This window comes from Sceloporus undulatus, chromosome 9, assembly GCF_019175285.1.
Source record: "Sceloporus undulatus isolate JIND9_A2432 ecotype Alabama chromosome 9, SceUnd_v1.1, whole genome shotgun sequence".
In the NCBI taxonomy this organism is placed as follows: domain Eukaryota; kingdom Metazoa; phylum Chordata; class Lepidosauria; order Squamata; family Phrynosomatidae; genus Sceloporus; species Sceloporus undulatus.
This window is the reverse complement of record NC_056530.1, coordinates 28,396,629-28,419,136: the sequence shown is the minus strand read 5'-3', so window position 1 is coordinate 28,419,136 and position 22,508 is coordinate 28,396,629. Positions and strand designations below refer to the sequence as shown.

General features: G+C 45.3%; 1 protein-coding gene across 1 annotated transcript in view; it reads left to right on the top strand.

The window, feature by feature from the left end:
- The window catches only part of CADM3 (cell adhesion molecule 3), a 74,853-nt gene extending 60,134 nt beyond the window's left edge, over nucleotides 1-14,719 (top strand). The window contains exons 2-9 of the mRNA XM_042438973.1: nucleotides 5,565-5,705; nucleotides 6,736-6,888; nucleotides 7,105-7,242; nucleotides 8,368-8,538; nucleotides 9,631-9,721; nucleotides 11,708-11,877; nucleotides 13,830-13,955; nucleotides 14,594-14,719. Coding sequence (XP_042294907.1) covers nucleotides 5,565-5,705; nucleotides 6,736-6,888; nucleotides 7,105-7,242; nucleotides 8,368-8,538; nucleotides 9,631-9,721; nucleotides 11,708-11,877; nucleotides 13,830-13,955; nucleotides 14,594-14,712 — 1,109 coding nt within the window. The 3' untranslated portion in view covers nucleotides 14,713-14,719. The remainder of the gene's footprint in view (nucleotides 1-5,564; nucleotides 5,706-6,735; nucleotides 6,889-7,104; nucleotides 7,243-8,367; nucleotides 8,539-9,630; nucleotides 9,722-11,707; nucleotides 11,878-13,829; nucleotides 13,956-14,593) is intronic.
- Nucleotides 14,720-22,508: the final 7,789 nt, after the last annotated feature.

The window sequence follows — 22,508 nt, the reverse complement described above, 5'->3', positions numbered from 1 at the left end:
TCACAGAACAAGCTTTCTAATACCGACTTGTCCCCTCCTCGACTTGAGCCGAGAAGGCTGACCGCCAAGGGGCAACGGACACTCAAAGAGTGTGCCGACGGAGGGGGTAGGGTTTTTTTTGTTCAAAAGATGATATAAGGATCCATTCTTTTCCATGGCAACCGCAGAACAGAGAAAATGGATGAGACTAGACAGCAGAAAGTAGAGCGAAGCTGGGTTCTGTTTGGGTGAGGATTTAATAGGCAGGAATTGTGGCTTCAAGTGCAGGCTGCTTTTGCTTTCTTCTGTTGGAGTCACTGCCACCTCTCCTTGGACAAAGACCTGGGTGCACATTATTAAAATAAGAGCCAAACCAATGCACTGAATGCAACCCAACAGACATGCAACCAGGCACTCTGTAACCAGCTTCTGACCAAGATCAGGGAGAGGCAATAGTCCTACTCCATTCTGCTTTGGTCGGACCTCACCTGGAATCCTGTGTCCAGTTCTGGGCACCACAGTTCAAGAAGAAGGTTGAGAAGCTGGAGCGTATCCAGAAGAGAGTGAACAAAATGGTGTAAGATCTGGAAACCATGCCCTATGAGGAGCGACTTAGAGAGCTGGAGAAGAGAAGGTTAAGGGGTGATATGATAGCCCTGTTTAAGTATTTGAAGAAGTGTCATGTTGGATGGAGCAAACTTGTTTTCTGCTGCTCCAGAGACTAGGACCCGGAACAATGGATGCAAGCTCCAGGAAAAGAGATTCCACCTCAACATTTGCAAGAACTTCCTGAAGGTAAAAGCTGTTGGACGGTGGAATATGTTACCTTGGAGTGTATTGGAGTCTCCTTCTTTGGAGGTCTTTAAACAGAGGCTGGATGGCCATCTGTCACAGGGGATGCTTTGATTGAGAGTTCCTGCATGGCAGAATGGGGTGGATTGGATGGCCCTTGGGGTCTCTTCCAACTCTATGATTCCATGAATACAGTGACTTTCAATTACCTGAGCGCTCGTTGCCTGTTGGGATGCACCTGACCACCTTCTAGATGCCTTCACATACCTGTGCCTTGGCTTCTGGCTCCTGTGTCTTTCTTGGATGTGGAAGGACACCCAGAAGATACCCATGCACAGCCCTGAAACCAATAAGGGAGAAGGAACAGAGCTACAACCCATATCCCTCTTGTTGTGCAGCTAGAACAGAAGCAAGGGCGGCGAGGAGGAGAATCGGTTTCCCGAACGGTGTAGGTACACTGGAACCAGGCCATAATGTCCATCAGGAGCAGGACATCTACAATATTAATGGGCCCAAATTGCCCATTCAAGCCTAGTCACTCCCCATTACTTTTGTTTGGCAACAAAGATCGCTCACAACAATATAGTGTGGTGGAAAAAAATCCACTTTGGACATTGCAGCTAGGCTCAGGGAAAGCAAGGGAGCTATGGTGGGGGCAGCGGCGGCGGTGGTGGAAGTTACTACCCTTCCTCCCCTTCCACAGCCATTTAATATCTGTAGCAAGGATCCCCTAGGAAGGATGGAATAAGACGCACAGAGCTTCCCACAATGTAAGATGCCCACCGATGTCATAATCTCTGCTCATCAAACAGCCCTGGTGCTTCAACTTTAGATTTATTAAAGCGCTGGCGATTCCCTGCATGGTGCCTTGGTACACAGGCGTATGTATTTGCACAGATATGCTTGGAAACCAGATGCCTCCATTTCCTCATTCAGTTCTTTCAGTGGACGAAAGGGCAGAAGGAGCTGAATCCACAGAGAATGTCCATGCGAGATAATGTCCAATCACCCGAGACGATACAGTAAAATGTACCAGAAAAGCAGATGAGAGTGAAGCACTGGCCATGTCAGGTGAGTAGAAACAATAGGAAACTAGAGCTTTCCTTTGTAAATAGAAGTGGCCCTAAATGTAGGCTTTCTTCATAGCATTCACACAGACAAGAGCTGCTAGGAAACCTTCCCATTTTGACAAGGGTGTGACAGCTGTCACCTTCATGCCATCCATCTGGTTGTCCTCTATATGAATCAGGATGATGGAGGAGATGATGGACTTGGTGTCATCCAGAAGGCCTCTTTATTAGCCATAATAATGAGGAATGGCATCCTCTTCCAGGACAGTCTGCCTCTAAAGATCCACTTGGAGACGTTCGAAGATATAGCCACGTTAGTCTGTAAAATCAGTATGGAAAGAGATCTTGTTGCACCTTTGAGACTAACTGAAAGAAAGAAGTTGGCAGCATGAGCTTCCGTAGATTTGAACCTTGGATGCATTTGGTGGAATGGAAAGCCACTCCAACAAATGCATTCGAGGAAGTAGGCTCAGGTCTACCAAAGCTCAGGCTGCCAACTTCTTTCATTCAGTTAGTCTCAAAGGTGCCACAGGATGCCTTTCCATTTGGAGGAGGAATAGCAGGTGAAAGCCTTTCCCCATAAATCCTGCTTAAATAGGTTTCCTGGGACCGCAAAGGTAGCCGCCATCAGAAGCAAGACGCCGAGCTCCACAGGCCCTTGGTTTTATCTGCAGGGTTCTTCTTAGGTTCTTATGAATTAAGGGGTTAGGAAGGAAACATCCGAGCGCCCACTCAGGCGCATTCCTTCGCCATTTCCCCTTGCCATATGAAGTGTTTTTGATGCCCTGGTATGTGGGTGATTGTTCAGGGCGATGTGCTGAAACTCAACTGGGCATGCTTTGCGATGTGGGGGCAGCTGAGCCCAGACAAGGGGTTGCTTGTTTAACCAGGAGAGGGGAGCTTTGACCAGCTAAGGCTTTGCAACCAGGGATATCTGCCAAAGGCCTTTTCCCCCTCTCCGGCTACTTCTCACTTGGGTCAACCAGGCGAGCAAAGGAAGGGAGGAATTGGGGGCCACGACCCACTCCTCCCTATAGCCCAGGCTAACAAGGCAGGGCTGGAATGTGCTTCGCCAAGACACCCACGGAGAAAGGAGACAACAAAGTCAACAGCTTGAGAAAGGGAGCGCTTCTTTGGTTCAGAGAACTGTAAGGGATCAGGGATGAAAGTACCATTTTAACATTTTGTTGATGGTGATCCTGGAGCGTGCAACGTTCAGTTGAATTGCTGAGCGCCTTGTGTGTTTTTTGAAGCGCTGCAGTGGTGCCACTTCGTTCTGCTATGCTCAGGCTGATGGATGCAAGGAAGAGGGAAAAGGCAATATTACAATATACAGTATTGAGTATCCACTGCAGAACCTAGCAAGCTGTCTCCTGCCAATCCTGTTGCTGCCGCCATGTAACTCCCATCTTGCTCTTAAGAGTAAGATAGGGAAGATGTTTGTGCCTGGCTTCCACTCCACTGAATGCACCTGAGGAAGTAGATTGAAGTCTACAGCCTCATTCCCACTACCTTTTAAACCGGATCGCAAATCAGTTTGAACCAGTTCAAATGACCCTGATTTCCACTTGAACCTAATCTCTGAAGCGATTTGGAGAGGGGGGCCATGCGCAAGACCCATTTAACTTTTTGACACTGGTTTATTTCTGAGTCTTTTTGGATAAATCGATTCAGCGCAAGTGTGAACCAGATGCGGATCGGAATCGATTGAAATTTGCCCTTCGGCTGGCCGGAGCAGGTCCATTTTGACTCGATTCATTCGTGAATGTGAACCACAAGTGGGTTATTTAACAGGGGGGAAGTGCGATCGGGGCAAACGTAGTGGGTACCACACTCTGCTGTCGAATTGATCTATCGATTCGGATCGCAAACCGATTTATTTGTAAGTGGGAATGAGGCTAACATGGCTATATCTTTGAATTCTACCTCTTTGAAGGATAGCGATAGTTGCAGAAACAGCTGACATTGATATCCCCAGAGCCAGGCCCAGAGCCAACCAAGTCTCTAAGTGTGAAGTCGAAGGCTTTCATGGCCGGCATCCATAGTTTTTTGTGGGGGTTTTGGGCTAGAACATGGCCACATAGCCCGAAAAACCCACAAAAAACTAAGTCTCTAACTGTCGCTGAGGATGCCTTAAAGTTAGACGCTTGGGATCCCATCAGTCCTGCAGAAGAAGTCTCTATGGAGAAGCATCAATGGCAGTAGGGACCCTGTTGGACTTGTGTGTGTTTGCTGCTGTTTTTGGCTGTCGTTGTGCGCCTTCACATCGTTTCCGACTTAATGGCGACCCTAAGGCGAACCTATCCTGGGGTTTTCTTGGCAAGATTTGTTCAGAGGAGGTTTGCCATTGCCTTCCTCTAAGGCTGAGAGAGTATGACTTGCCTAAGATTACCCAGTGGGTTTCATGGCTGAGCTGGGAATCAAACCCTAGACTCCAGAGCCATAGCCCAATACTCAAACCACTGCACCGCTGAAACATATTTGTCCCTCTCATTGCCATACCACCCCTTCTTTGTTGTTACATCTAAATTCATTTCATGGAAACAACCTTGAATAGGCTTGACTCATACTTGCCTCCCGTATCTGAGACCACCGTGTCCCAGCAATAGCCATTTCTACTGTATCATCGTACCAGCTTCCCGACATTTTACGGCAGGCAAGGTGCATATGCAACTCCCTGACAGTGATTTATATTTTAAGTGCATATGTTTCATTTGAAAGCCGCTCTTGCTGAGTGCCTTTTTGGCGGAGAGACGGGTTATCAATCAAAGCCAATAAATATTTGGAGATTTTGGAGAGCGAGGGAGTGAGATTTGTACCATTCGAGCAAACTTGCGGAGGCAACAAAAGCGATGCCTACCTCTTTCAATTCAAAATACCCCATCAGAGCGTCCGCCACCATTGGGACCTTAGGGATGAAACAAAATGGTGGCCAGTGGCCTGCAAAATGGCCCACAGGCATCACCTCTCATTCTGCATTTGCAAGACTGACCTCCCTTTTCACTCTTCCTTTTATCTTATGCTACTCTCAGTACTTTGGGCTGAGCTGTTTCAAAGTATTAAATATAGAATGGAACAGTCTGTTCTTCATGCAGATTTCACAGCGGTGAGATCTACATCTGGGCTTTGCTGCTTGGAGCGCAAGTGGGAATTTAGGTTGGGAAAACTCCTCCATAAAGGTATGATTTCCCTTAATGTAGAAACCTAGCATGTGAAAAGTGCACATTTGTTGCTATGTTGTTTTTTTACATCCAAAGAAACGTTGCCGTTCCGTCATATGAGCCCCCCTATTCCTATGGAGTCTGATGTGACGCAGCTCCAAAACGCCATAATAAGCTTGTGAAGTGTTGGAAGTGACCTAGATCTCAGATGCGATGCATTGCGAATCGTAAATGGCTTGTAGTTAAATTATGTTTTGCAGTAACTCAGGCATAAATCAGTTACTCAGTGGTTGCACTGTACTGTTTTTAATGGATTGGTTACAGGACGGTACCGTCTCTCCTTAAGTATGCTTCGTACCAAAGGTTTGGGTTTGCTGGTTTAAAGAAAAGGTACCTACAAAAGCACCTGCAGTTGGCCCTCCATATTTGTGCCTTTGAATAGTAAGAAAGTAAAGTGTTGTTCTAAAGTGTAACTAGAATTGTAACTTATTAATTTTGAAAAGTGCTTTTCCAGATGCAGGTCTGAATTCTGACAGCCATCTTCTCTTTTAATTCTCTGCAGCTTGCCAGCCGACGACGTCGGATGAAATAGTAGTTGCAGGCTCCAAGGTGGTCCTCCGGTGTGAGGTGGAAGACCCCGATGACTCCTCGCTCCAGTGGTCCAATCCTGCCCAGCAGACCCTCTACTTTGGGGAAAAAAGAGGTAGGAGCCGGACTCCATTTTGCTTGAACTTGGAGGGAGGTGGGTTGTATGGTCCCTGGCAGCTGGTGTTGATGTGTCATGATTTGCTGATACTATTACTCCACTCGCTTCTTACTGAAAGTGGTATACAACAGCAGTAACAAATTGTTGTTGTTGTTGTGTGCCTTCAAGAAGTCAACACCCAACAGAGAAGTCAACACCCAATGAGATGAATATCAGTATTGACAGTGCAACTCTGATAGACAATGCCAATATTGATAATGCAATAACCAATTGTTGTTGTTGTGTGCCTTCAAGAAGTCAACACCCAATGAGGTGTCTCATGATAATGGCCAAAGTGTGACATATCCCTTTAGTCAATCTGACTTTTGGGGAAAGTTCAGGCTGTATTTCTAGCAGTCTTTCTAGCAGTCCATGGCATTCTAAGCACTTCTTCATCAACACATCTTGAATGAGCTGATTTTCTTACTATCAGTTTACTTCATAGTCCAGTTTTCGCACCCACCTATAGTAATGGGAAATACAATTGCATGGACGGCTCTTTTGCATTTTGCACTAGCCAAAGTTTCAAAACTCTCGAAAAACCAGCTTTCTGGTGGTCCAACTAGGAATTTATCAACAAATGGATGGCACCAAACAAGACTTTAATCTCTTCCTTTGTCACAGATTGTCACTACAGAAAATCACATCTCATGCTTTTGTTCCCTCGCTCTGCCAGTGCATGGTTTTGTTGTCTCCAGTGTAATATCTTTCATTATTGTACATGTCACTACAAAGTTTCCTAGTCAGTCAATCACTCAGTAGGTAGCAGATTTCTCTAACTCTTCCCTCCATCTCCTTTTTTGATATGGCAGTGAGATCCAGAAACCTCATTCGTACTGAGCTTTTGCAAGCGAGGCAGAATTCTCTCGCCTGCCTTGAGTTTGGCATTAAGACAGTGATAACATGAGATTGCTGTAACAAAATTTGCACACAGAGCGTTTCCCGTCCCGTCGTTCTTTTAACGCCCGTTCTTTCCCTGACGTTCCAGCATTGCGAGATCTTCGAATCCAGTTGGAGAGGTCAACACCCAATGAGCTGACCATCAGTATCGACAACGCGACTCTGGCGGACGAAGGGGAGTACACCTGCTCCATATTCACCATGCCGGTGCGGACCGCAAAGGCCATTGTCACCGTCTTGGGTGAGACATGGAAACGTAAAGGGAGGGGATGGTGACAACAGAGAGTATGGGGAGAGGTGCCATTGCAACACATACGCAACCAAACACCAGCGGATACCAAAAGCCCACTATGTAAAGATTAGAAAGGGAATCTTCCACCTCCATTGTTTCAGGTTTAGAGAGCAGATATGGATTTGTAAGGCTAATCTTCGGTCTCTTATCTCTTGCTCTTTCCAGGAATCCCACAAAAACCTCAGATCTTCGGCTACACGGATCCCCTCAAAGAAGGCGACATGGCTAAGCTGATGTGCGTCTCTTCCGGCAGCAAGCCAGCCGCCGAGCTCCGGTGGCATAAGAATGGCAAACCGCTGGCAAGTAGGTGGCAAGAAGTCGATCTTTCTTTTTGGCAATGACAACTAGGCTACCAAAGCAGAAAAGCGAGCTCTTCGCTCGTGGCCCTGAAACATAAAATACACTGAGATATGTTGTCTCTGAGAATGGAGACAGTGTTCCATTATTTCTATTTTATACCAGATTTTGGTATGGGATTTACAATTCCTTTTTAAAAAAACAGTTTAGCAATGTACACAATTTAACACCAAAGCAATCTTGCATTCTGATAGAGTGAAACCCCAGCCGTGATCTTACTAAGTGCCAAAAATGTGGATGAACTTGGCACTTTATGTTTCTGGGGTTGGTCTCTCCATCTTAAGAATAAGGTGGATACATGTAGGGAGACGGACTCCCATCAATATCTAGGTCCCAGTTTGTTGAGGTCTTTGGGAGCCATCACCAGCACCTTGAATTGGAAGTGTCATTCCCAGGAAAAACATTAGAACAAATTATACAGGAGTCTGTTTGCAAGTATTTTGATGCCAATGCAAGGATTAGTAAGAGACACCATGGGTTTCCCAAGAGCATATCCTTCTGAACTATATATATATATATATATATATATATATATATATATATATATATTGGACTAGGTCACTAGATTAGTAGATGGTGGGTATGCTATGGATGTTATTTATTTGGATTTTGGCAATGTATTTGATAAGGTTCCTCTATGATATTTTGATTTACAGACTAACTATGGAAAAGATAGAAGTACCATCTGATGGCTCTATATGCCATGCCCCCAAGCTGGCGTATAATGCCAGTCTGTATAGGATCTGGGTGACCATCTGTTTGACTGTATATTCCTGCTTGGTAGAGGGTTGGACCTTATGGCCCTTGAAGTCTCTTCGAACTCTATGATTCTATCTTACATCTATAGTGGCGTTTTTAGCTTTTATTTGGTCGTGTCCTACATTGTTTTTGGATGCCGTGCATTTTGCGGCACCTTGTCCTCCTTTGCGGTGATGACACCTGGTCACCCTTCTTTGAGCCATTAAGGATCCTCGAATCCAAGCCGTTCTATATTTCGCACTCCCATTCCTGCAGTCTCTCCAAGATACTAATTTCTTGTTTCGTTTCTTTATCCTCCTTCCAAAAACGCAGGTGATCCTTCAGAGGTGGAAGAAGACTCCAATGGGAAAACCTTCACCGTCAGCAGCCGCATTGAATTTGCGGTCGGGAAAGAGGATGATGGCGTGGAAGTCACTTGCACAGTCGATCACGCATCCCTGCAAAACTCAGACAAGTCCACTTCCCAACAGATAGCAGTGTTTTGTACGTAACAGTCACTGACCACAGAACAGCGCTGGAGGAGCTACAAAGGCCTAGTAGAGTGTTCTCTCTAGGAATCCCTAGGTCTTTCAGTGCACCCTTTAGCTAAAGTTGACCATAGAGTTGCACTGGAGGACCTACATATTCCTAGAGAGAACATATGAATCAAATCTGTGAATAATCCAATCCGCAGATATCAAAGCTGCAAATATGGAGGGATGAGTGTACTTGTCTATGTAGACCAAACTTTCGGACTCCAGATGTTTTGGACTTCAGGTCCTAGAATTCCTGACCATTGGCCAACTTGGCTAGTGCTTCTGGGAGCTGAAGTTCAAAACCCCTAAAGGTTGGGAACCACCGATGTAGATGCTCAGCTTTTTTCGGTTAAGGTATAAGGGGACCCAGCCATGCCAACCTTCTTCATGCGCTCTACAATCCAAACATTTACTCCGAATCGAGATCTCCCCATCTCCTAAAAGCTTCTTTGTTTTGTTCATGTGCCACGTCAGGGACCTGCACATGTTTCATTGATGTTTTTGCTTTTAAGTAAAGGAAACCAGGGTTTGAATACTGCCTTGGCCATGAAACCCACTTGGTCAAGTCAAGTTGCACGCTCTCAGCCTCAATGGCAAACCTCCTTGCCAAGAAAACCCCGGGATAGGTTCCCCTTAGGGCCGGCATAAGTCAGAAGTGACTTGAAGTCACACAACAACAACAACAACAACAACAACAACAACAACATTTTTTTATAGTTCGTAGTTTAAGTTGCATTTAGCTTTGTTGCTATTGTTGTGTGCCGTCAAGTCGTTGCCAACTTATGGTGGAGGATCACCATATCAAGAGGTTTTCTTGGCCAATTTCTTCAGAAGGGGTTTGCCATTGCCATCCTCTGAGGCTGAGAGAGTGTGACTTCCCCATGGTCACCCACTGGGTTTTACGGCTGAGCCAGGATTCAAACCTTGGTCTCCAAAGTCATGTTTAAGGAGGGAGGGGGATTGTGGGATTTTATTCTTTATTCTGATGGTGAACCCCACAGCTGTCCATAGACTTGATCATCGTCTTAGGCTTTCTCTTCTCCTTTCTCCCTCTCTCCAGATAAGCCAACCGCTAAAATTGAACCGAAACCCGAGCATCCGCGGGAAGGGGAGAACCTGGAGCTTCACTGTGATGGGCAAGGCAACCCCATGTAAGTCCTTTCTTTCCTTTGACCAGACCTCTTTTGGACTGCAGGTCCCATGAGCCCCCCGTTCCCAACGGTGGCTGGAGGAACCTGGGAGTAGACCAGGAGTAGTGGGGACAGTGCAGTCTATGACTTATCATGGGGTTCTCTTGCAAAGGTTGGTTCAGAGGAGGTTTGCCATTGCCTTCCCTTGAGGCCGAGAGAGTGTGACGTGCCCAATGTCACCCAGTGGGTTTTTCTCTTGGGTCTTCCCACCAAAAAAATCCCCATTACACTCGCCACTGCCACTACAAAAATGCATACAAATCTGAGAAGGAATTGACTGAAAATTAGCCAATGAAGTCAGAAGTGGAAATATGATTATTATTATTTAATTAGTATTAACAACAACAACAACAACTTTATTTATTCCCCACTTTTCTGTTGCCAAACAATCAAAGCGGCTTACTTCTAAAAATCATTCCAATGTGCAATGTGTCGTACAAAGTCCTTACAAACAAACTTGCGAGATGACAGACATTCATAATTTCTGGTCCATGCCATCGTTGCGTGCCATCCGTAAGTCTATTCCGTCCTGTTTTATTCCAATTCTGCGCAAACATTTGCATTGCAACAGCACACGTTTGCCCCACAACATATGCATTGTGGTACTCACGCTCCATAAAATGCCTACTTTTGTATGCGACGTGCCCTTCGAGCGTGAGTTTCCTATGCATATTTTTGAGCCGAGAGCGGCATTGCGAGATGGAAAGATAATTGCATTCTGGTCCGTGTATATAAGATGGGTAAGTGTGAATTAAGTTGGTTTGCTTCAAAATGTGGGCTGAGCGAAGTTTAAACGCAGTCCCTAATTATGACTCGCCATCTGCAAGGTGGGTTTCGGGAAAGCTGTGGGGGCCGAACGGTTGGAACATATAGATATGTGCGCATGCATAAATTGATAGATGTGTAGCACGTATATGGTACCAGTTGCAGTGGTGACCTTAATACCCGGCCCTATTTAAAATGCTGGTGTTTAGTCCTTTAAAGCTCTAAACCAGTGATAGTGAACCTATGGCACACGTGCCAGAGGTGGCACTCTAAGCCCTCTCTGTGGGCACATGTGCCATTGTCCCAGCACAGAGTTTGCCAGAGTTTAAGGCAAAGGGACTTCAAGAGCTTCAGGAAACCTTGGTATCCATTGAGGTTATGGTTCCTGGACCCCTCATGGTAATGAAAATCCATGGGTGCTCAACTCGATTCCAATTAGCGCCTGGTTCACACTTGCACTGAATCGATTTATCCAAAAAGACGTGGAAAAAATCAGCGTCAAAAAGACGCGAGTTAAATGGGTCTGGCGCATGCCCCCCCCCCCCCAATCGCTTCGGAGATTCGGTTCAAGTCGGAACCAGGGTCATTTGAACCAGGTCGAACCGATTTGCGATTTGGTTTAAAAGGTGGTGGGAATGAGGCCTTAGATGAATTTCATGTTTAAGACTTGGGTCCCATCTCCAAGATGTCGCCTTATCTATATGCAAATATGCCAAAATCCCAAAAATAGCAACTCCCAAATCCAGAACGCTTCTAGTCCCAAGCATTTGGAATAAGGGACACTCAGCTTGTATTAGGATTATTAATACCGTTCCAAAATCTCTCCAGAACGTGCCTTCTGTCCAAAACATTTCTGGTCCCAAGCATTTTGAATAAGGAACACTCGGCCTGTATTAGGATTATTAACCCAATTCCCAAATCTCTTTAGCATGTTTCATCTGTATCCTCTGCTATTTATGACTTTGTACATAGAAAGATCTTGTAGCACCTTTGAGTGCTACAAATGCATCTGAGGAAGTAGGCTGGAGTCTAGGAAAGCTCATGCTGCCAACTTCTTTCTTTCAGTGAGTCTCAAAGGTGCTACAAGATCACTCTGCATACTGATTCCACAGACTGACATGACTATATCTTTGGATTCTACCTCTGACTTTACTCACTCTCATCCTCTTTTCTCCTCAACAGTCCTCACAATTACAAGTGGGAGAAGGAAGGTGCCGAAGTCCCGCTCCCAGAAGCCCAAGACAATGTCCTCATCTTTCCCAACTTGAACAAAAGCGACAGCGGGACCTACATCTGCTATGCTTCAAGCCTCATGGGCATGTCCATAGCACGCTACAACCTGGACGTTAATGGTAAGCATTGGATGGGAGACTTGGTCTATTGCAAAGCCGGTTCTCCATCACCTTGGATGGTGGTCCTTGGTTGGCAACTATAAGGTCGATGCAATGCCTTGCTCTCTTGGTAAAAATCCACCAGAGCTTGCCTTACAACATCATAGCCTTCAAGATATCAAGAGATCTTGTGGCACCTTTGAGACTAACTGAAAGAAAGAAGTTGGCAGCATGAGCTTTCATAGACTTAAGTCTACTTCCTCGGGTGCATTAGACTTAAGTCTAGGAAAATTCATGTTGCCAACTTCGTTCTTTCTGTTGGTCTCAAAGGTGCTCCTAGAGCTCTTTACATACTGATTTTAAAGGCTACATCTAAGAGTTTTTCATATCTTGAGATAGCAATGCCTGTTTTGTATAAACATGAGCTTCTCTAGTGTTTTCGCTATATTTCCTTGCATTTGGAACGATTTCCAGGATTAGAGATGCATGAAACCCCCGTCGAGAAACAATACCCTTTTTGCTTGTTCAACATCTCCAAATTGCTATGGCCATTTCGGTTCAAACGGGCGCTCCCAAATTCACCTTGAAATTGCCTTTAAGCAAAATTTGGAGGCGAGATCAGGGAGGTTGATTCATACGTGTACATTGCTTCATTATATTCAGGGAACCGGGTGGCGCGCATATGCAGTGCATTGAAAAGCTTCGGAAAGGACCGTGTCTGTTGATGGCATTAATTTTTTTACTCGTTTGCCTAAACGTTTTTGAGCTGCTCCTAATCCTTGCAGATATCGGGGCAGTTTAGAGGATTAAAACCATACGCAACGTGATTAAAAACAGCTAAAAACGGCATCATTGCGACCGCGCAAAGAAGGCACCAGGTAGAACAAATCAGATCAATGATGTCAGACCAATTCAAATCCAAAATGCCCAATTGAGCAAAATGTTTTGAGCTGATATCTGAGATCAGATGGCCAAGCTGCACGCTGCTCGCTTTATTTAAATACTTGCTTTTGTGTGTCTGCTGTACACAGAGGATTTGGCTATTACACAACCAGTACTAAGTACATTAACAGCGGTTGAACGTTGAGTTGCAATCCCGTCTGTAACTGCTATCCTATACGTATCTATTGAGAAGGAAGGGGCTGGACAGACCTCCCCGAAAGGGAGGGCTAGAGCCGCCTGTTTTTGTTCCCAAACTGTGCGCCGTCTCTCCGTGCCAAAAAGAACACGGAAAAAATGGGTTCTTTTAAATCTGTGCGGCAGACGTCACAAGTGCGCATCAGTGATGTAAGCAACATGCAGCGACATCTGTGCGTGTGCGTCACTTATGTCATGGTGGCGGCCCCCAAGTAGACAGGAAGCCACATCATGGCACCACTGTTACGTACTAGGGTTCGGGAGCGTGCGGTTGGTGCCCTAGAACCGGCACCGGCACACCGCATCGTCTTATCTTTTCCTATAACTGTGACCCACAATCCTATTTTTCCTTTCACATCTTATTTCTTTTCAATCCCTCCCTTGAATGATGGATGGGTCTTCCCTTGTTGAAAGTTCTGCTTCTAAAAATACATGAATTCTGTCATGGTCAACCGGGGATAGACTTCAACATGCCTTCCATAGACCCTGCTCTTGCCGCATTTCTTCTTGATGGTTTTCCCCCCTCCTTCCCTACTATGGCTTGGGAATCTGAAAAAGGTGCTAGGAAAAGGCAAAGAGAAGCCCACAAAAAAAGAGAAACGTGTAATATAGTGGGCCCTTGGTATCCACTGGGGTTTGGTTCCAGGGTCCCACGTGGATAACAAAATCCGTGGATGCTCAAGTCCCACTAAATACAATGGCACGGTAAAATGGTGTGCCTGATATAAAATGGCAACATCAATTTTGGAATGTATACATTTGTTAATATTTTGAACCCATGACTGTAATTTTCCTGCTTTTTCCTAAAACCTTCCACTCTCTTCCCTTTTAAACAGACGCCAGTCCAATGACGCGAACCGGAAGTCCCTACCATGCTATCATTGGCGGAGTTGTCGCTGTCATTGTCTTCCTTCTCCTTATCTTGCTCATTGTTTTGGGACATTATCTGATCCGACACAAAGGTAGATTGTATGCAAATATGCACAAATTACTATCTATCTATCTATCTATCTATCTATCTATCTATCTAATCATTTACTTTCAGTGGTTCCAACCATTTCCCCTTACAGCTTTTTAATGCATGGGACTTTCTTCCAGGACCATTTTTGGTCTCTGTTCATCCCTTTAACAGAAAGATGTCTGGTTGTCATAACATGTGCTTTTCCTCACCCCTGCATTTGCCGTGCTTTGTTCTGCGATTACCATATATACTCGACTATAAGTCGACCTCACATATAAGTCGAGGGTAGGTTTGGGGACCAAAATTATGGATTTTGCTATGACCCGTGGATAAGTTGAGGGTAAAACTTAGGGGCATCTAACAAATGATGTAAAGGGCGTAGCAAAGGAAAACAATGCCAAAGAACTTACCAAATCCCAGCAGACATTACTGTGCTCACACTAAAGGCTGGATGAATGAGACAATAGAGAGGGTCGGAGCTTCCAATACAGATTATATTCTTGCCTTTTACCAGAGAGTTCCTGTATGGCAGGGGTTTGGGCTGGATGGCCCTTGTGGTCTCTTCCAACTCTATGATTCTATGATTCCAAGATAACTCTGAAGCCAAGCAACTCCTCACATATTGACCTCTCTACGCAGGTACCTACCTGACCCATGAGGCCAAAGGCTCGGACGATGCCCCGGATGCAGACACAGCCATCATCAATGCCGAGGGAGGTCAAACCGGCGGGGACGACAAGAAGGAGTATTTCATCTGAGTGGGGAGGGTGGGGCATGGCGGCAGGGCAGCGGGGGGAGGAATAGGAGGAGGAGGAGGAGGAGGACGTGGCAAATCGGAACCCAACCTCAACTGAATGGCAACGGCACCCACCCAACCAACATGTCGACGGAATTTCTCTCGCGCCTCGGAAGGATTGGACGGACAGACAGTGGGACATGGCAGGGACCAAGACCGGCGATGGACAGAGAAGGAAGAAGAAAGAGAGAGAGAGAGAAAGGAAGATTGGCTTGGCTCACAGTGCTTCTTGGAACTTGTTGTATAAAACATTATTACTAAACGGAAAAACAAAACAAAAACAAAACACCTGAACATTTGAGAACCCCGCAAAAAACCCCTGTTCCTGCTTGCTTGTACCTACATATCTGCGGCTGCCATACTCGCACTAAACACACAGAGCTGGAGAGTGAGTGATGACGATACCTTTCTTCCTTCCCCTCCTTCCCTTCCTTTTTGGCTTGGTTTTTTTGCGGCTGTGTCTTTCCTTTTCTTTCCCCTTCCCTTGCTTTTCTTTTTCTTCTTTTTTTCACGGCGTGCTCTGTTTGGGACTCTTCCTTTCTTTACTTTCCTTTTGGAACTGTTTGTGTTGCCTTCTGTTGGGGACTGTCTCAAGGGGGTGGGTTGGTGTGGGGCTTTTTTGGGGACGGGCAGTTTGGTTGGTGTTGCTCTGCTTTCCTTTCGAGTTGTTACCTGCTTTTCGTTTGCAAATCGGGAGGATAAAATCAGCGGGGAGTTGTGTTGAAATTTGTGTAGCGGGGGGGGGGAACCCATCCAGAGGCGGAATGCAGGCTCCTGCAAAGTAGATGCCTAACCTTTCCATTTGGGCAGGTCAAAAATAACGGATGGGATCATAACTTTGTACGTTGGGAACGTCTTGAGAAACTTGTGATTAGTTTAGAGACCTGGGAAAGTAGGGTGGCATTTGGAGACATCAATGTTGGATGTCTCCAAGATCTGGGGAAGCTCTGAAGCAAGCTCTTCTCTCACCTGGAAGAGGAGGACATGCCAACAGAGCCTTTCTTCAAATTGCCTTTAACTTTCTTGAGTCCTCCATCGTATCTTTGATGTTGGAAATTTGGTGCCAATTGATGGGGAACCGGAGGCGAGGCCCAAAGCGATGCTGATTTTATTCTTCACTATGTATGGTTTTGTTGCTCCAGTTGAGTCTATTTGTTTGAGAGGAGGATGTTGTTGTGTGGTAAGTGTACCAAGGGGCGCCAGCGACCCGGTTCCAGTCCCTACAGAAACCCACAGCAAACAAACACAAAAGAGTATGGTTTTAGTGCCAACCTGAATGTCTTTTGAGCTTCCCAACCACACGCATGGTCAACTCAGATGTTTAAGGAGGCCTCTCAATGGTGAACCTTGAAATTATCTCAGTTCAGAGCCACATTTTCTCAGTGCAAATGGGGACCTACCCTCCTGTGTCTTCCTTCAGCAAGATGGAGGGAACAAGAGCTCCCGGAAACAGGTGTCTTGACCAGTCGAAGCAAGAAACCAGTCCCGTCGGTGCTGGTGGCCACAGGTCCAAGAAGAAGGGTTCTCGGGAGTATGTCCACAACTCCCGTTCCCTACTGTTTGGGGGCCAGAATCAGACCTTAAACCAGGAGGGAGCAACTGTGGTCTTCTAGATGTATTTTTGGGACTACAACGCCCAGCTAGCCATGCTGGCTAGGAGCGATGGGGGTGACAGTCCAGCCACATCAAGAGTGCCCCGGTTGCCCGCCTCTAGACTCTTTCAAATTTGATGCGCTTCGCTGCATTCCAAAAAAATGTGCTTTTTTATTATTCTGTTTAGAGAGCCATTCTGATCTGAGGCCCTAATAATATTAATATATTCCATTTATGCATAAATTTGGCAATGTGTCTGCTGTCTAGACCAAGGGAGGAAAGGAGTGTGTGTGACGGTGGCAGATGTCTCCGTGCATTTGAGCCACCGTTTCTTTTCCCGGGATCCTAGAGCTCATGTGGAAGCAGTACATGGACTCACGACATTTGTGTTCATTGCAGATGATGTGTTCATCTGTCTCACAATGGGAACCCGAAAGGGCACACTGATGTCTGGCTGCAACCAGGAATAGTTGTGCAACTCAAGGTTGCCAGCCAATGTTACCTTGAATCCTGACATTCATGTAGTGCCTGGATGAGTAACTGTGGCTCTCCCAATGGAAGGCTGCGCCTCTCATCAGCAGCACTTGGGAAGCCAGTAGTAAAGGATGATGGGAGCTGTAGTCCAGGAACACCTGGAGGGCCTTGCAATGCCCAGATGATGTACTGCTTTGCTTTTAAAAGAACAATTGGGTTCTTCCTCTTTGCCTTTTGTCACAAAAGCCTTTATATATATATATTAAAAAGCATCCAGCTTGTGCCATGGTTTGTGAATGTTCCAAAAGAAAGGAGATGAAATTTTATGGCTTTTAAAAGTGAGCAAAAGCAGACTTTTGATGGAATCCAGAATGGAGAATGGATAGGCGAAGTTGCCTTAGCATTGTGATTTTACAGGTCTACAAGAATGCAGATATATGTATGAACATGTTTCCATAGAGTCTTTCTTTATTTCCTAGTTTGCCTGCTCAGTAGTATTTAAGGTTGCAATTTCAAACACTGGATTACTATTCCCGTAGTAGTAACTGAGTTTGGAAGTGTTTGGAAGATTCGGTATATCCTGGTTTTTCATCAGATGAGATGAAGATCAGCTTGGATTGTTTGCTTGGAGAAAAAGGCCCTTGAGCATACACTCTGTCACAGAGTTACCCCAGAAAGCCCTGTCCACATGTATGGGAAATCCAGTAAATACGAGCCACCTAATTCTTTGTGGGTATACATGGTGTATGTGAGTGTGTGTGTAAGAGCTAAGATGCCTCTGAATCCCAAACTCAGGTCCTCCAGGTGTTTTGGATTTCATCTGTCCAAAACACCTGGAAGACCAGAGTTTGGGAACCTCTTCTCTAAATTAATTTAATCCGAATGAGCTGCTGCCTCATCCTCTGACTTTCTCCCAAATCCTGCAGACTCAGACCTAAGGTCTCTTTGGTTGAGTCTAACCATCTGGCATGTAGTCTTCCTCTCTTTCTGCTGCACTCTACCTTTCCGAGCATCATTTGTCTTTTCCATGGATTCGTACCTTCTAGTGATGTGGCCAAAGTACGACAGCCTCGGTTTCATCATCTTGGCTTCCAGGGAGAGTTCAGGCTTGATCTGTTCAAGTACATATTGGTTTGTCTTCTTGGACATCCACAGGATCCTCAACACTTTTCTCCAGCATCACATCTTAAATGTGATTTTCCTTCTATTGGCTTTCTTCACTATCCAGCTCTCACATCCATATATAGTGATGGGGAATACAATGGCTGGAACAATCCTCAGTTCAGAGTTGTATCTTTACACTTTCAGATCTGCTCTGGTTCCTTCACAGCTGCCGTTCCCAATCCTAGTCTTCTAATTTCTTGTCTGAAGTCGCCATTTGGCGACTTCTGGATGACAGTGAGACTTCTGGATGATGAAATCCAAAACACATGGAAGACCTGAGTTTGGGATTTGGATGCATCACCTCCATCTTAACTGAAATAGTCAAAGTGTTCCCGTACCTTATTGACCAGTACTGCCCTGTGCATGATATTTTAGCATACAGACTGAATAAATACGTAGAGAGATCTTGCCGCACCTTTGAGACCAACTGAAATAAAGAAGGTGATAGGATGCAGCCTTGCTTGAACCGTTTTCCAATTGGGAACCATTCTGTCTCTCCATGGCACTCTCTGCATGGTATTCTCACATAGTACCAAGCAGTTAGATGCCCTTCGATCTGGCAACTGCTTACCCCTCCCAATATACCAGGCCCATCTCAACATGAGCTAAACCAATCTATGGCCTCTCTGACCGTCTCTCTCTGTCTCTCTCCATGCGCATGCTAGAGCACATGAACATGACCAAGGAAGCATTTGCTGTGCTTTATATGCGAGAGTGATGGAGTTTCTCATGTCACACTAATTAGAGGTGATATCTTCAGCTCAGCGGGGTTAACAACAGTTTTAAAACTCTTGTTGTCTCTTCCCGCACGAAACAATTACTTGTCTTTTGAAGCTTTCACTGCCAACTTTTGTTAAACAAAACCTTTAATGTTCTGTTTTTTGTAATTTACCGAACGTTGTATTTGGTGTGCAGTCGCCTTCTTTGAACCGACAGGGAATTAATGACTTGCTTTTTCACCTTCCGGTTCCCTCTCCAACAGAAGGTTAACTCTCTCTATAGGTTCTGTCTTCAGATCAAGTAAATCTGGAATATTGCAACTTTAGTTCTGGTGGTTTGACAGCTGTCCATATATCAGTTAAATCAGAATTTGGTTGATTTAATGAGACGGCTTTAAAGAGATTGCTTCGCCGGCTAGGAGTTGTCTAGAACCGTGGCTCCCAACTTTATATAGCCACAAAGGACAGGTCACAACAAGGAACCATGGCTATTTCAAACATGTATCGAAGGCTTTTATGGCCGGCATCCATAGATTTCTGTGGGTATTTCGGGCGATGTGGCCATGTTCTAGAAGAGTTTATTGCTGACGTTTCGCCAGCATCTGTGTCTGGCATCTTCAGAGAATGCTGGCATGGAAGAGAGTGGTGTGTGTGTCTGTGTATATATGTGTGTATCTGTGTGTCTGTGTGTGTGTGTGTGTGTGTGTGTGTGTGTGTGTACACACATACACATACACATACATACCCCACTCTCTTCCATGCCAGCCACAGCTGCTGGCAAAACATCAGGAATAAACATAGAATCAGAGTTGGAAGAGACCGCAAGGGCCATCCAGTCCAACCCCATTCTGCCATGCAGGAAATCTAAATCTAAGTCATTTGTGCAGATGAGAAGCCTTCTGGATCTCATTCCCTTTACCCAAGATACAGACTCCGTTTTTCTAATCAAAGTGGCAACAACATAAACAGGTTTAAATAAAACAATGTAAAAAGTCCCCCTTTGTGGCACAGCCTTCCCAGCTCGCCTTCCGCTGCAGAAATTTAAAATGACAGTATTTCATAGAACAAAATCAATTTATTTTGGAGGGATGCTCATCCTTAAGCCCCTTTAATCGCTGAAGATACATCTTTTATGAGCCGAAAGAAGAGATAAGTGATTGACTGAAATTTACCATAGAAGCAGAGGTAGGCATCTGAGGAAGTAGACTGAAGTCTAGAAAAGCTCATGGTGCCAACTTCTTTCTTTCAGTGAGTCTCAAAGGTGCTACAAGATCTCTCTATGTACTGATCCCACAGACTAACACGGCTATATCTTTGAACTCTGCATTTAAATACAGTTACTCCTTTCTTTAAAATGCCACTCTTTGTCAAAGGAGCTCAGGGCCGCATTCGTATCCCACCCCTTTCTTCCCCTCCTCTCAGCGCAGGAGAAAATAGCCCTCCAAGAAAAATTAGACCCTATTAAATATATATATTCTCAGCCAGAAAGGAAGACGTATGCCAATATTGCCTCTGTTTTGACATATTGTGGAAATGCGGGGATGCTATCACTCCTAAGAGACAAGCCGTTAAATTGCAAACCTACAAAGATTTATTGACCGTTTTATTTGCCGAGCATGGAGAGATCCGACTCCATGGCGTTTCCCGGCCTGTTGTCCCATAACTTTGAGAAACACACATGGGTCTCAGTTTCGGAATTATGGGGTCATTTCTGGGGGGAGCTGAATGCATCCTAAACCAGATTTTGAAACCAGATAACCTCCGAATATTCACTTGATGTCTATTTTGGTGTCTAAAGATACTTGTAGCATTGATGCTCCTTCTCTTGATTTGTCACCATGCACCAGCATGCTCTATGTCATGCTTGGACAACCCAACTGTATGGCACTGTGGCATGACACCAAGAAACATTATAGATAGGTTATGAAGAGTTATGTTTGGGGCTCTGCAGTGAAAGGGGGGAATTACAGTGGGCCCTCCATATTTTCTGGGTTTAGGATGCAAGACCCACGTGAAAGTGAAGAAAACACTATATTTTTAACCTGAGAGGACACCTCTCTAAGAATTTCTAGGTCCTCCAGTGCAACTCTATGGTCAGCATCTGCCAGAGGTTGACCATAGGATTGGGCTGGTGGACCTATAAACGCCTAGACGAGTGTTCTGTCTAGGAATCTCTAGGTCCTCCAGTGCAACTCTATGGTCAACGTCTGCCAGAGGTTGACCATAGAATTGTGTTGGTGGACCTATAAATGCCTAGATGAGTGCTCTGTCTAGGAATCTCTAGGTCCTCCAGTGCAACTCTATGGCCAGCGTCTGGCAGAGGTTGATCATAGAATTGGGCTGGTGGACTTATAAATGCCTAGATGAGTGTTCTCTCTAGGAATCTCTAGGTCCTCCAGTGCAACATCTGGTGCAAGTTGGCTACAGAGTCACACTTATGGACCTAGGGACTCCTAGAGAAAACATATTAATAAATAATCAAAGTCACAAAAGTCAAAGCTGCAAATGTAGGGGACCTGACTGTATGTAGATCAAGAATAATTTGTCAAAACCACCCTATCTATCTCATTGTAATGAAACCGTGAAGGATTTCCCCAGTTAAAGAAAAGGAAATGGGGTTTGGTACACCAAAATCTATTGTCTAGCCTCAGCTCTGGCTTTCAGATCATCCTGGTTCTGGGTCCTGTCTCTTGATCATACTCTTTTGTGTAAGCAAACTACAAGAGCCAGCAAGGTGCCATGGTGATTAAAGGTTGGCACTATACCCTTTACGGCAGGATCAGCCCTCATTACGGACAAAAACCGCGAGTGCCGATGCCCCTGCCTTTAATGACTGGTTTCCCATAGAAAGAAAAGGGCTGGCATGCCACACTAGTTATAATTGCAGTTCTCTCCAGAGATCTCTTTCCCGCATGGATACATTCTACCCTTTAAAAAAATGACAGGGCCTTTTGCGAGCATTTGAGATTTGGTTGCCTCCGGTAGCCATTAACTTTGCCATTTTGACCTCGACCACCGTCAGAGTAAGATACGGGTTTTTGTCTCAAATTGGAACGACCGAGAGAGAGGTGAAAAAGCCACTGCCTCCCTTTTGGGTTTCGGTCGGTCAACTAAATTATACTCAGCGGTCAAAATTCTGGTATCAAATGTCGCTTTGCAAATCTGGACAGGGAAACTGGAAAGTGTGTCGGACTTCAGAGAGCTGCAGTGGTTTGTGTTCCAGTTGTGATCTTTTGCTTCTCTGGCGACTGGACTGAAGAAATCGGAAACCCCAAAGGCTCCCTCCTTCCTAAGCAATTGCCTTCCAAACCAATAGATCCTATACTGATCCACCTTTGGTTTCATTCCCACTACCTTTTACATTGGATCACAAATCAGTTCAGACGGCCCTGGTTCAAACAATCCGAATCGCTGATGCGGTTCCGAGAAAGGGGCTATGTTCCAGATCCATTCAACCCGCGTCTTTTTGACGATGATTTTCCCCAGCTCTTATTCAATACATCGATTCCGCGCAAGTGTGAACCACAAGTGGATCGGAATCGGTTCAAATTTCCTTTTCAGACGGCTGGAATTGAATCATTTTGAATCGATTCGTTCGTGAATGGGACCCCCAAGAAAATGACGGAATATGCGATTGGGGCAAGTGTAGTGTAAACCATGATCTGGTTGATCCGTCAATTTGGATCGCACTTACGTATCTGTAAGTGGGAATGAGGTCTATCTACCAAAGCTTGGAAAAGTTCCTTTTTTGGATTGCAACCCTTGGATTTCCACAGTTAGCATGGGCAACGGCTTTGCAAGACAGTTG